Source organism: Corvus moneduloides, chromosome 2, assembly GCF_009650955.1.
Source record: "Corvus moneduloides isolate bCorMon1 chromosome 2, bCorMon1.pri, whole genome shotgun sequence".
In the NCBI taxonomy this organism is placed as follows: Eukaryota; Metazoa; Chordata; class Aves; order Passeriformes; family Corvidae; genus Corvus; species Corvus moneduloides.
In genome coordinates this window covers 117,990,090-118,004,799 of record NC_045477.1, presented here as the reverse complement: position 1 = coordinate 118,004,799, position 14,710 = coordinate 117,990,090, and the positions used below count along the sequence as shown (strand labels likewise).

Genomic DNA, 14,710 nt, shown 5'->3' with positions numbered 1-14,710 from the left:
GGGATTTCAGAGATTCCCTGTACAGATCACCAACTCCAGTGAGGTTACAGAGGAATCATACACAGACACCAAGTCCTTGTGAAAGTAGGTATGGTTCATAAAGTGGATTTTGGACATTCTCTGAAACCTTTTTTGTTTATGCCTCAAATTCTTCATGAAATTTTCAGTATCAAGTTGGTAAGAAACAGGATTTAAAACACTGCCACTATATAATTCAGTGCAAAAACTCTCATTGTGATCTTTGCTTGTACAAAGTGGATATTTTCAGTATCAATTTTATACACAGAGGCTTAGCAGAGGATGGGAGGTCATTGTTCATATAAAATGTAATACCATTTTAAAGTGCATGTGTTTCCCACATCTGCAGGAAATTTAAAAGAAATTTGGTGATAGAATATCACGCAACGGAAATGGTATTGAAATCCCCAGGGTAGAAGAACAGCTGTGTTAGCTGTGCCTGTATTAACAGCACCTTCCTCTGCTGCAAGAACTCACCTCTGGGTTAAACCTTCCCATGAGCTCCCTCACCACACCAGGGCTGAGGGTTGGACTTTAAGGTTTCTCATATCTACAGATCCCAGTAAGTGCAGCAGTGGTGACACAAAGCTTTCTTAAATTCTGAATCTTGGATTCAGGTGCCCTGAGGAAAAAGATGATCTTTCGAAGAAATTGCTGTTACCATTCAGTGACCAGCTGTGGGAAGTTGGTGGCTGGATTATTCAGATGGTGCTTCTTTACAGTCCTCAACTCTTTTTACCCTTCTTTTTTGATTGCTCTGAATTTAGAGAGAATGGGATTTTTTAAAGGACAAAGAATCATGCACCAGAATTGCCTTTCATTTTTAAAATTTTCTCTCATTTCCCAGTAATGACCTGACTACAAACCTTTGATATACACATTTTTCAAGGGTTTGGTGCTGTGGGTTTTTCTGTTGTGTTTGTTTAGTAAGTGTTTTTTGTTTTGGTTTTGGTCTTTTGTTATCAGTAGAAAGTTGTTTAACTTTGGTGAAAGATGTAAGATTGTCATCTTGGCTTTCAGCCAGTGTAAATTTGGAGGGAAATTCCATGTGCCTTTAGAGATTATTATTAGAAATTTGTCTGCAAAACTGGGATTTTTCTTTCCTTCCGTAGGGCGGATTGGAGCTGGTGAGGGGTTTGCTGCTTTCAGCCAAGTGGACAGGAATTTATGATTAATATGTTTTGTTACATGCTACCAGAAATAAGAAGTGAAAGAGGCTTCTTGAAGCCTCCACCCGGAGTCATGCAATACCTGGCTTATGGATTCCTGACATTTCTCATCTTTGGGAAGCATTTAAGGGTTTTGTGCTACTGAAAGGGGGTTGTAGTAATTGTGTTCCTGCTCGAGTTGCTTTTCTAGTGCTTGCAGGGTTAAAACTTGCAGGGGTGGGAGGAGTTGGTGCCTCTCAGCTGTGATTCTGCCCGTCCCCTTTTGCCTCATTGATGGTTACACATAAACCCCGTTTAATGAAAGGTTACTCTGCGGGTTGTTGCAGTGTTTACAAATTTGGCAGCGGTGCTTTTCTAAAAGCAGAAATGAGAGTCGGGGTTTGAGAAGCCCGTTTTGTTTTTTACCTTTTGGTTTGTGGCTACAAGAGACACTTTTTTGGGAGAATAAAAAGCCAGCAGAGGGCACTTGGTGAACAACGTTCTGTGCAGGGCTCCGCTTACTTAGGGACAGTATTCCAGCTGTATGACAGCTGGAAAGTGGGACAGTTCTGTAGGGCACTTTTTTTGGCGTTTTGGATGCATATGGAGAATAAAACAAATATTGCTTCCTCCTGGCTTCACAGAAATAAATAGGACATCCAATTCCATTGCAATGAATGCATTTGTCCTGCTTGAAGAAACAAGATCAGTTTCTTCAGCACAGTTATTTATGCCCCTGAAAATATAGTAGCAAATACAAATAAATAAGTTCTAACCCCTTCCTGTGATATAGATATCATGGGAAAAAAAGAGGGAAAGTGTAGTATAAAGTCATGAAGGTACACAGTGCACTTTGGGGTTTTTTGATGGGGATTTTTTTTTTGTTTTCTTTTGTTTTCTTGGCTGGGTTTTATTTAAACACTAGTGGTGTTATAGCCAACATGACTGCAAATGAAGGTTTGTCGGCAAGGACTTTCATCAGGCCTAGAAATATCCCTGGAAGGAAACACACAGTTTCTTGAGTGTCTGTGTTTTTGCAAGCTAGCAGTATTCTATATGTGTATATGCACTTATTTATTATTGTTTTCAGAGTGGGAACTTAGATAATCCTCCACCTGCAAATAATTAAGAGTTGCCTGCATTCCAGGGCTTGAGCCTTTTGTTGACCTGGTTTTCCTCTTCCAGAGACTTCAAGTGCCCAAGGGGAAATGTGCTTATTGTATGGGTGAGCCTTAGCCCTCAGAAGAATTAAGGAGATGATATTTGGTTATTTTTTCCAGGGTGATTTCAGTGGTGGCCAACATCTCTGCAGAAAGACAGAGAGAGGGGAAGAGAAGGGTCTGAACTGGGACTATCCCAAAAGCTGAAACAGAAGGGGCAGCGAGGATTGCAGCACCCATAGCAACGTGATTCCCTGCTGCATATTTAAAAAGAATCACCTTCCTTGCCTGTTTTCAGTATTTTTCAGTACTCTTTGTTCAACTTCTGAGTCTCAGGCTATGCAATGACGGCCCTTAGGCTTAGCTGAATTAATGGTGAAAATTCCAGTCTAGGGAAGGTGTCCCTGCCCATGACAGGGGGTTGGAACTGGATGATCTTTAATGCCCCTTCCAACCCAAACTATTCTATGATTTTATGATTCTGCATCGAATGTGTCCACATTATTTTCTTGCTGATGTTCTCTATGGGCCATTTTTCCCACATCACATGAAACTAAAGGGAGCTGACAGAAGAAAGCATTACCAGTTAATCTGGCCTCACTGTAAACTTAGGAAAAGATGATCAAACTAACTCATTGTTGACTCTTACCAGTGTCACTGCCAAACCTTGAAAAAAAAATTAACTTGCTTTTACAGCCATTCTTTGGCAAGAATAATGTCCAAAGACCTCTTAAAAATTTCTTTAATGAAGCATATTATCAGCCATATGCTCCTGCCATATGGAATATGTAGGTGTGGGCCACCAAGGTACTGCAAGTGAGAGAAGTGGAGATTACTCCTTAAATGTGTGAATTGTTTTTGTGCTCCTTGGTTTTCAAAGCAATCCCTCTCGTTCCCAATGAAACTCTGGAAGACACAAGAACACTCCTCACATTCTGCACAGTGAGTGAACTCTCAAGACACTTCCTGTGTCATCACCCAGGCAAGAAAGGATAACTCAGGGTCTGCTGGTCACTCAAACCTTCAGTTGAAGGAATTTAGAATAGTGGTTGTAGAAAACCACTGGGAATGGCATTAACTACAGCTCTGGGAAAATACAGTAAACAGGGACATTTCAACATCCCAACTATTGCTGCGAATCTGAGTCATAAAAAAGGAGAGTTGTAAACAACATTTAGAGGTCACCCAGCTCACACTTGTCAGTGGAGGTGCTTACATAGCACAGAACAGCACACAGAAATTAAATTTAAAAACAGATGAATGATACAACAAGGAAATAAATGTTATTTTCCCAACAACAGCACAGTATGCGGACTCAAGTATAAAAAGTTTATGCCAAGCATCAGAGTCTTACTCATATCATGGCTTTACAAACCAATTTTAATGGGCTTGATTTACAGGTGATAATCTATTAACACCAATTCTTTCAGTGACTTTTCACAGCAGCCATAAAAGCCAAGTTCTACAATTTTTTTTGTAAAGTTGGTAGAAATTAAATAGTATATAATCTAGCTCATATGTTTATATTGGGACTATTACTAAAACTTTTTATTTTCACTCTCTGAGAATGAATACATTAGTCCATTTACATGATTGGACTTCTAATATTTTTCAGTTTATGACCAAGAAATTATGATGCTGATTGAATGAATGCCCAATACTATCTAAAGCAACAGCTAGGAAGTTTCTCCTGCTGTTGGTACAAAACATATCCAAAACAAAGTGGAGAATCTTGACAGATTTTTCATCTGTCAACAGCGTCAGCTGGGACAAATTGCACTGCTTCAGCTTCCTCCCCCTAAACCATGAATTATTCTTTTCCAGCACTGTGCAGGGATGGTGTTGGGGAATTTATAAAATTCACCAATTTTCTCCCTGAATTTATAAAAATGCTGTGAGCTGCCTGCATCAAAAAGGCTTTGTATGGTTTGTCAATGGGAAAATGCTACCACTGAGATTTCTCCATTAGTGTGTTCTGGGTTTGAGGCATTTGCCTCTCTTCTGTGCCATAAAGGGATTCCTGTAAAAGATTCTGGTTTGGGCCTGAAATTGCAAGGTTTCTTTAAACATGCAGGTGTTACTGAAATGGGTTTCCTTGTGTTTTAATTTTCTTCTACTTTGTTGGAGGGTACTGTGAAAAAAGGGCAGCAAAGTCCTCTCTTTATTCCAGCAATAATAAAGGTGCATCTGGGCTGGGAGCATAGGAAGGACCCTGTGCTACAACTGTGGATTCCTTAAACACAATCTTAAGACTATTTGTGTATTTGGTTTTGCAATTTACATAACCTATTTACGTAACAGTTTACATTACATACCTATTTGCATTACATTTCCAGTGACTTATGGGTTCCTTGTGGCAGGGATGCCCATGGAGCAGGGCAGGTGAAAACCAGCATCTTCCAGTGTCCTGGTGGAATTACTTGAAAAGAGGAGGACTGGAGGCTGGACGAAGCTGCTGCAGGTGGCCCCCAGTGTTGCTTCTGTCCTTTAGCATTGAGCACAGCCCTGCCAGGGCTCCTCTGGGTTCTTGCAGTTCAGTTGTTGCTGCTGCCCTTGCACCACTCGTGCCCTGGCTCAATCTCTCTTTCCCATCGTTGGCCAAGAAGCCCCGAACAGCAATTTTTGGCAGGCAAAAAAGATTGGCATAAGTAACTAACATATTTAAGAAGAAAATCAAAAGGAAGTGAGACATGCACAAGTTTTCCCTTAGCCAGAGAAGAGGAGGAGGTGAGAACATGTGAGGGAAACAACACGGACACACCAGGGTCAGTGGAGAAGGAGGAGCAGGAGGTGCTCCAGCTGCTGGAGCCGAGGTTCCTCTGCAGACGATGGTGAAGGCCATGGTGAAGCAGCTGTGCCCCTGCAGCCCGTGGGGATCCCCGGAGGATGCAAAGGTTAGTGTAATAATTTGGAAAATACCACAAACCTCCTTCTCTTCCTCCCCTTCCTCTTCATTTGTTTGCTCCAGATCCTCATTCTTAAAATTCTTGCTGTTCAGGAAACAGGAGCTGCTTGCCCTGTGTTCTTATACCATACCCTGAGTGTGTAGTGATACATTCATGATAGTCCTTTCTTCTCAAAAGGTGAAACAAAAACAGAATTTAGAAAAAAATAAGAGAAAAAGTAATTATAAACTAGGTGTGGGAATGTTTTGGCTTCCCCAACCTTGGTTGGAATTTTTTGTTTGTTTGTTTTTTGCTGTTTCAACTTTCTTTTGTGACTCTTGTCAAATGTTTTTCCTTACTCAAAAAAGTATGGAAACACCTTTTCAATTCCATGTAAAAGTGGAGAGAAATGCTGTTCTTAGTATGTAAATAGTATAGGCTAAATCAGCACTCACACAGTGCCTGTTGATCTAGAGGGAATGAAAGGCAGAGCTGTGACTGATGTGGGGAGGAGAAAGGGAGGAATCGGGGGAGAGAGAGAGGTTTTAGATGTCTTATGTACAGTGTAACTGGAAGGCACCTGGGATGAGATATAAACCCAAAATCTGCCCATAGTTTGGAAAAGAAATGTTAAGAGAAAAGGTTTAAGGACAAGGAAAAGGGTAAAGGGAAATGAGAAGAGAAGGGAAAGGAGGGGAGGATACCGTTAAAGGAAGCAGACAGCCAAGTTACACCTGCACCTCCAAAAAAATGTCCATCTGCATTGGCTAAAAGATGTGACCTTGTCTTTTTTGATGTGGCAGTCAGTGCACTGATTAAGGAATTTTATAATTCCAGTCTGGATTGTTGCTACATACAACACTATGTGGGAATGCAATTAACACAGCTAGAGCAAATTATTTCAGGATGTGCTGTTTCGACATCTCTTTGCCTTGTGGGACCCTTTGCAAAGAGGAAAGCTTGCTCCTAAAATGCACTGGCTCCTGGTTTGTTTTCAAGTGTGACACAAAACACAGACCTTAGCTTATAAATTAGATATGGTTTCAAGTCTTTGCTCCTGGCAGAATGGTTTTTTCCTAGGAGCCCCCTGGACAGGGGCACTGCAGGCAAGGGAATTCGCCTCTAGTCTCTCTCTGCCTGATGATCCATCAGAGCCATGCCTGAGCACGTGCCAGGGGCTGTCTCCTCACACACACAGCTGGCTCCAAAATGTTGAGATTCTTTAACTGAACAGCCACCCGTGGGGGGATTTAAAAGATGTGTAGATGTGGCTCTGAGGGACATGGTTTAATGGTGGACTTGGCAGTGCTGAGTTAAGGGTTGGACTCAATGATCTTTTCCAGCCTCAACTATTCTGGGATTTTACACCTGAGAAATGCTGGGCTGCCTAAGTGGCTATGGATTTTTAGAAGTCATAGAGTCCTTGAGATGAGGGCAAGCAGTCCAGACTTTTAGGGCCAACAAAACTACACAGGTGTTACCCTTTAAACTTTCTGATTGCAGAGGAGCCTCTCTAACCGTAGGAAAAAACGGAATACAAATAAAGAACTCTTACAGACCAAGCGATTGCTCTCATCAGGGCTTTTGGTTTTATTTCAGGTTTTTATTTGTAATCAAATTGTATTTTGAAAAATACATGAAATCTGAGGCAAACATTTGGAGGGTGGGACACAAAAAGACAGTCACAGTATGTACAATTCTTACAGTCAAATCTCTCTGTGCAGTTGGACCCCAGCTGTTGCACTGAGCTGCTCTGTACATAGGGTAGCCAAATACCAGCTGAGCTTCACTGCAGCACCAGCATAGGCCGTGTGTGGGATTTTGTTTCTCTTCCCCACCATGGGGGGAAAGGGCCTTTAGTTAAGAAATTCAAAGGTAACTGTCTCCTTTACATCCATTTTAAGCTCTGATTTATTCTGTTTCCTCCTTGCAAAACCAATCTTGTCTCTCCATTGGAAAAAATGATGCAACTGTTCCAAATCAAAGTGGCTTCCTCGTGAGTCACTCCCCCTGCCCGAGGGCTCAGCAGGAGGGACGAGTTAAGTCACTGCTGATCACCAGCCTGTGGGGAGTAGTTCTGTTCTCTGGATGCTTTTTGGTTGTGAAACAGGGGAGTTGCAGTTCTGGCCCCAAACAAAACTTCTGCATTTTCTCAGCATTGTTTGTATGCAGGATCCTTTTGACCCAAGTTTTACGCAGGACGCCTATGCTACCTGAACTGAACATTTCCAGAAGTAAACCCATTCAGTTTGCATAGGTATCAGTTACAATGATTCTGATGAGTTTTTCAATGTTTTTTTCCCCTCCAAAGGTACAATTTTTAAACAAGTAACATCATCACAGTACCAATTTCTCATTGCACAGTTCCAGCTTAAGAATCCAGCTTTGCCGTGTTTCATGACAAAAAGAGATAATGCTGAATTCAGCCTTCCGAAGTTTTTGGCTTATTTAGCAGTGGAATTTTAAGTAATACATCACTTCCTTCCTCTATGTGGATATTTTATGAACTTCTACCATCTTTCTCAGTCAACTTTACCCTTCCACTGAAGAAATACTACATTTCTTGTGGAAAAAGAGGGTTCTTACTGATAACTCATGACACTTAAGAGTGAAAACAGAAGCTGAAGTTCCAGAATCAAGTTTCATAAGGTTTCCATCCTTACGTTTCACAAAATGGGAGTGTCTTCCTACTTCCAGTTTTTGTCTGACACAGAGAGTAGTTAACCCCACTCTTCCTTTCCGTTGTCTTGAAGAACAGCAGATGAGAGGCAGAAGATCTCACTAGGATCAGTTATAATGTGATCCTGGAGTTTTGTGAGCCTTTCATCCTGTCATTAAAGCAAACCCCCACAATCCAAAAATATATATCCTGGCAGCACTAAAACTGGACTCCAAGAAACAAATGCAAAAGCAGACTTGCCACCTCAGAGTTTTGCTGCCCTTGGTTTTGTGGAACACCAGAATGTGGGACGTAAACACCTAATGCTTGGTGTGTTCTCAGCTCTTGGCGTTTCTTCCCTGTAGCTCTGGAACAGGTGTCACACTGACCCCACAGACCAGAAAGGTCCTCTGGTGAGGAGAACTTCCCGAAGACAAGGTTGGCTTCCCCAGTCACAAGTGCCAAACCCCCACGGGGACCAGGAGGAGGAAAGAGAAGGGAAGCATAGCCAGACGTGGCACATCCATGGGGCTTCCAGAGCAAATCTGACTCTGCCCTGAAAAATTAAAAGAGACGAAGTCAGCATGTAAGTGGTGGCTTGACAAAAAAGTGTATTTGAAGTTTGCATGACACATTTTACATGAATGCATTGATGGAGGATTGTTTTAAAAACAATTAATTTTGTCTCATTTTCAAAATTCTCCTTTTATGTGCCTGTGCACAGTCCAGACAAAACAGTTTCAAGGTACTGGGACAAGGAAGTTTTTCTTCTTCACAGAAACTCAGCAACAATTAATGCAATTTTTCTGGATGACTGAGAATCCTTGCTTAAAATCCTGATAGAAAAGCAACAACCAGCCAGCTGGTTAGTGGGAGCTGTCCCTGCCCGTGGCAGGGGTGTGGGAACTGGATAATCTTTGAGAAGCCATCCAACCCAAGCCATTCTATGATTTTAGGATGAAAGTACATTTCCATTCTTCCTACTCAGGGCCTGAGGCAGATGTTTTGATTAAGAGTCCATAAATAATGGTAATAAACATTAAAAAGCCTAGGTCGTACATGCCTTAGATGGTAGCAGCACTGTGCCACTTTTGGTACAAAACCCACAATGTGGACACAGGGCACAAATTACCCTTGGTGCAGGTGAAACCTTCAACCTGTGCTGGATGTAGTGCACAAGTAAAAAGAGATTTTCAACCCCTGGCTTAAGAAGAAGAGAAACTTTTTCTATAACTGTTCAGGTCCTAATCCTTCTCTGGGAAGATCAGGCTCTATATTGGTTTTTACATCACCAGCCTAAGGGCTGTTCCTGTTGCTGTGTTATCAGCTGTCAGTATCTCACTGTAGTTAACTTATCTCTACCCAGGGTGCTTCCTCCCTGTTCCTGGAAGGAGTTTGTGATATTAATGTGGAGAGAAGAAGTAAACATCAGGTAGTCCTCAGGAATGCTTTGAAATAAATGTAGGGTTATAACAACAAGCCTCCCGGCCTTTTGTGTCCTCTTCCAGGCCCAGATCCTTTCGTTTTTCCCAGAGAAAGTGGTAAACTAGTTTTATTGACCCTGAAGGACTTTTGCAAGACACTCAGAGTGAAAATAAAATTTGGCTCTTTAAAGTAGTTGGGAAAAATAATCCATGCAGGAAACAAACGGAAATGCAGCCATAGTGAAACAGATGAAAACTGTTTCTGTTTTACATAAAAATAGTATTTGTTGATCTGGTTGACTGTGAAATGTGAGAACTGTTTCTGCATATGATGCCTTTGTTCTCAGCAGGTCATTTTTTAATTCTCCTAAGTCCCTTCTCAAATAACAACTAATATAAAACAGATTCTCTTTCTCCCTTTCTCAAGAAATTGCTGAAAATAAATAAATAAATAATTTTAAAAAGAAAGGGAGCTATAGCTGATGGTTTTCTTCAAAAGAAGGTGACAACAGGAAATATTTTTTCCTTTTTGCAAAAAATTACATTTAAAAAGTTAGACTTTTCTTTCCTCATCCCCAAGTCCCTCAAAATCCTGCAGTACAAGAACCATCAGGTGTCAAAAGTGTGTGGTTCAGTTTGTACTCCTATAACAAAGCGAAACATTCCTCCTTTGTCCCAGTAATTTTTTTCCTCAATGAAAACACCTTTTCATTATAAGAAATAGTTTATATTGAGGGAAAGTTGTCAGAAGGTTTTGGCTGAGCCAAACATATTACAACTATCTCATTGAAATACAACCCACTTACATTTGGTTTTGAGAATCTTCCACTGCTTCTGCATTAAAAAGTTTGACCCTTGATAATTTCTGATTTCTTGTGGAAGGTAACAGCTTCTAATTCCTGTTCTGTTTGCTCTTATAAAGTAATGTGAAGTCACGTAATACCATCTTGAATTTAACTTCATGTTTTTCAAAGACCTTTAAGCCAGCTAGACTACCTATCTTAGGTCTAAAAATGGATATTTCCTGTATTTTTTCAAGTTGTTTTTTTGTTCATGAGACACAAGAACTGGTTTTTTTTTCCTGTGTGATCATGAGATAAAACACTGGAACATTTCTCTTTCTTAGTTTCTGTTTGAGTTTATTGCAGCCTAATCTGTCTGTAATAGAGTGGCTGAACTTATCATGTTAACTGTAATATAATAATTGCTATGTAAAGTTTCATATCTTCCAGCTCCACTGAGTAAAATACAAATTGCAGCTCTTGATTTTATATGACAAGTGTAACAGGTTTGATGCCAATTTAAGGTTTTGTAGCACTAATAAGAATCATTTGGCTTGAAAGGAGGATTATTAGGGAAGAACTTACTGACGATGGCATGTTCAAGGTGGACATCCCTTCTGCATTGAATTCACTCCAGAAGTGTTTACAAAATTATCTTAGTGTACTTTTCTGTAATGAATAAACCTATGAACATCTGTACTATATTGCAAAATTGCCTTTGGATGAAATCTACCTTAATTTCTCAGAAGAACTTATGTGGAGTCACTAATCATGTATTTTTTGAATATTTATTAGCAAAAGGACCCCTCAAATTTCTCAGTCTGGTAGTTTAACTCTACAACTATCTGAGAGGAAGTTGTAGTGTGGTCTCTTCTGCCATGTCTCAAATGAAAGGATGAGAGGAAATGGCCTTAAATTGTGCCAGGGGAGGTTCAACTTAGGAAAAAAAAAAATCACTGAAAGAGTGGTTATAGGCACTGGAATAAGTTGCCCAGGGAGTTATTGGAGTCACTGACTCTGGAAGTGTTCAAGAGCCACCTGAATGTGGCACCTGGGGACATGGTTTAGGGGTAATGATGGTGGTGCTGGGCTGATGGTGGGACTGGATGATCTTGCAGGTGTCTCCCAGCCTTGATGATCCTATGATTTATTCCTACCAAGGTAATTCACAAAGGCCTTAACTCCCAGAACCGAGTGGCTGCTGTGTTGTTTTTTACTGATTTTTATGATGCCCATACTAGTGAGTGTCTTTATGGGCTCGTGACTCCCGGCACTTCAGCATCCTTCTCTCTGCAGTCGAGCTCTGTCTCAGTGGTGGAGATATTTTTCCCTGTCTGGGACAGCTGTATTTTGCCAGGCTTAGTAAGAGAGAACAAGCACCCCAAGTTTATTGGACTGTGTCTATTCAGCACATTTTGCCAAGCTTGCAAATGCAAAATAAAGCACAGGACAACCACTCAGACACTTAGCAAGTTAAGGAGTACTGCCTTACCAGAAGGGGAAGGTGGGTCCTCAATCCTAGATGGAGCTGGAGCTGGAAAAAACCCACAACAATCAAAGTTAATTGTTTGAGCCTAGAACTTCTTCTGTTTTTCTGATAATTGATCTAAGGCTTAATGTTATTTTTTTTTCCTGAGGAAGAATACATTTATCAAACAAACTCAAAGTTTAAGTATGATCACAGAATTATATCAGATACCTTACTGCTCCCAAAATTTAGATGATGGAAACATTTTGATTCTGCATTTTCAAAACAATTTTTGTCATTTTGAAAACTGCAAAACATGTCACTTTGAAATTTTTTGAACCAATGTATTTCTCTTTACGTTTTGAAAACATTTTTCTCTTGAGAATTATGTCCATTAAAAGAAAGATATATTTTTTTTCTATTTTAAGCAGAAGTAAATCAGTGTGGTTGAACATAATGAAAGTTTCCAGCTGATTTATTCAAGCAAGACACCCAAAAAAGGTATTATTTGTTTTGATATGTATCCCTTATTTTTTTTATTTTCTTTTTCAGTTGGTCAGCTGGTCAAACTCAATGCTTCATCCTTATGGTGGCTTGTAGGTAGTTCAAACATGTGATCTCACTTGTTTGGCATTATTCAAACATGTGTTCTGGTCTCACTAATTTTCCTAAGAAGGAAAAATAATAATTCTTGTAGCATCTGTCCAGCCTTGCCACCAGATCCACATCTTCCAGCTGCAAGGGAAAAGGAAAGTAGCCACTGGCTGACATCCCTCTGAAAGGGTCTGTGGCCTGGACTTTGGATCCAATTGCCAGAGATTAAACTTCTGCTTCACAGACCCACGGGCAAACAGTGAAATAAACTCTCCTGTTCCTCTGGGGCAAAGTGGATCAAAGACAGTACCAACCCATAAATAACCAAATGCTTAAATTTGGGGACATTATTCATTAATGTCTCCTGTGAAGGGAGGACGAAGAGGCAGTGGCCTTGCCTTTAGGAGTCCTGAAGGGCTGAAGCTTAACAAAAAGATTTTTCTTTTCTTTCTCACATATTCTTCCAACAAAAGCAAGGAACAGAATGAAACTGAGTGAAAAATTGCTTTAAAAGTTGAAGTAATCCCTGTCAGTGGCCATATATGGCTTATCAACAAGAAATAGTGCCCTTGACTCACTCCCTCTGAACTAAACAAAACCTTACCTGATACATTGAGTCTAATTTTAGATTTCTTTGTTTCATGACCCCCGGTCTGTCTGTAGATGCAGGTGTATTCTGCATTGTCCTCTAACTGGACATTGGAGATCTTTAAGGAAAGGTTGCCATGCTCCATCTGGTCCAGAAAAAGACTGGTTCTGCCATGGAAATGTTCGTCCTGGGCCTTCAGTGAATCCTGCCCTTTCTGAAAGAAGTGCACTATCTTCGTGCCAATCTGCCAGTAGAGCATTGACTTGGCAAGGGTCAGGTCTCCAGGAGGGGTGGTGGTGCAAGGCAAAACCACAGTTTCTCCAACAAATGCATGGCATGTGGTGTCCAGCTGACCTGGAATAAAACCCAGACAATTCCATCAGTGTGCAGCAGAGATAGGGACACCAGGCTTCCTGTAATTTGGCTTCACCACATCATTTTTGGCACTCTCCCTCCCAAGTCCTCCTGTTTCCAGCCAGGAGGGCCATGTGTGCTCAGAGCCCAGCCAGCTGTGCAGCAGGACAGATGTTGGTATGTGCAAGCTGCCTTCACTTAGTAAGTGTGGCTTTTGCTTGAACTTGTTCCCACTTGTCTCCTTAGCTGGTGATTTTTCTTCCAGCTCCTGGGGATCCTCAGTCTTTGGGATTAGGTGTCTGATTTGACTTTAATTGATAGGTCAGTTCACAAGAGGAAAAGGGGATGCAGGGAAGTGGGGAAGGGCAGATATGATTAAACAAGTTCTAGTTTTGTAGGAAGTCTGTCTGGAAAAAAAGGAGAAGTGTGAAAACAATGCTAGACCAGGAGAAAACTCCTGGATGAGTTTGGTCTAGCACAATTCCCATTATTTGGCTACCAGACTGTGATTCCTGACTTGTAAATAATGTGCTGGGGGCTCCCATCTCCCTTCTCCTGCAAAATCTTGCAGAGGGTTGGATGGAACAGGGCTTTTTTCTTCAGGTCTGGCTTGGTGCAGTCTTGCTAACCCCTGTCTGGGGGTCTCTCATACTCTTTGGTGGTCATCTCCAGCAGCCAGAAGGAAGAGTCTGTCATTCCCACTTTAGATAAATGATTTTTCCAAGACCTTGGGGAGACTTGGTGGGTGTCCTAGACATCAGGCAGAGGTGTTACCAACCTTCCCAACCAATTCCAGCACATGCAAGAGCCAGGGTGATGGTATCCTGCAGTTGAACAAACAGGGACACAGGCAGCCAGCTGCACCCCACTTACACACACTGTTCATTTAATAACTTTGATGCCAATTATTTCTATAAATCCTTCCCAGTTAGCTGAAAGCATACTAAAACTTGCACAAATGGGTGAGTCTGCCACTATCAAGCAGGACAATTCCTACCAGATTGCAGTGCTACATTTTCTAGGGGAAAACTGGTTTATTGAAGAAGGTTCTTATGTATTCATAAAGCATGAACAACTAGGTATTTCCAACACAGAATGTGGGCTTAAATTAGCACTCTGACCAAACCTGTTGCATAAAATAATTTTATAAATTAAAATGCAGATTAATTTATTTGAAAGGAAAAGTTATTCCCAGCATGGAGCAGAACAAAAGCAGCACGAGGCTGTGACTGCACCAAGAAGAAATGCTAAAATTCACTGTGAAACAACTCAATCTGCTTCCATGGCCAAAGTTCTGTGAAGCACATGGGGCAAGTAACTAGACTCAATATTGAAGTAAGTATTCTTGGTTGCAGTGGGGTCATTCCTGTGTTCCTGGCTTGCATCAGCTCTCTGCATATGTCAGGCTAAAGACCAAAGAGAATCCCACTTCCCCCTTGAAGTCAGTGACATCAGCCAGGGCTCAGCTTGTCACATGCTCAGGCCCCTGTTTCCACATCAGTCAGCCTTCTTTGGTGTCACAGTGTGTTTATCCAGACATGAAAGCAGAAGGAAAAGCATGATACAGACAGCTAAACCTCAGAGCCAAGTAAATGTCTTTGGTTATAACTCTATCACCACACATCTGCT

At 41.1% G+C, this 14,710-nt stretch overlaps 1 protein-coding gene across 2 annotated transcripts in view; it reads right to left on the bottom strand.

Moving 5' to 3' along the window:
- Positions 1 to 6,802: 6,802 nt before the first annotated feature.
- Positions 6,803 to 14,710, bottom strand: part of LOC116440338 (myelin-oligodendrocyte glycoprotein-like) — a 33,861-nt gene continuing 25,953 nt past the window's right edge. For both annotated transcript variants that reach the window (XM_032100991.1, XM_032100990.1), the window contains 3 exons: positions 12,743 to 13,081; positions 11,569 to 11,610; positions 6,803 to 8,426 (listed from right to left, as the gene is read on the bottom strand). In XM_032100991.1, the coding sequence (XP_031956882.1) occupies positions 8,323 to 8,426; positions 11,569 to 11,610; positions 12,743 to 13,081 (485 nt within the window). In that variant the 3' untranslated portion in view covers positions 6,803 to 8,322. The remainder of the gene's footprint in view (positions 8,427 to 11,568; positions 11,611 to 12,742; positions 13,082 to 14,710) is intronic.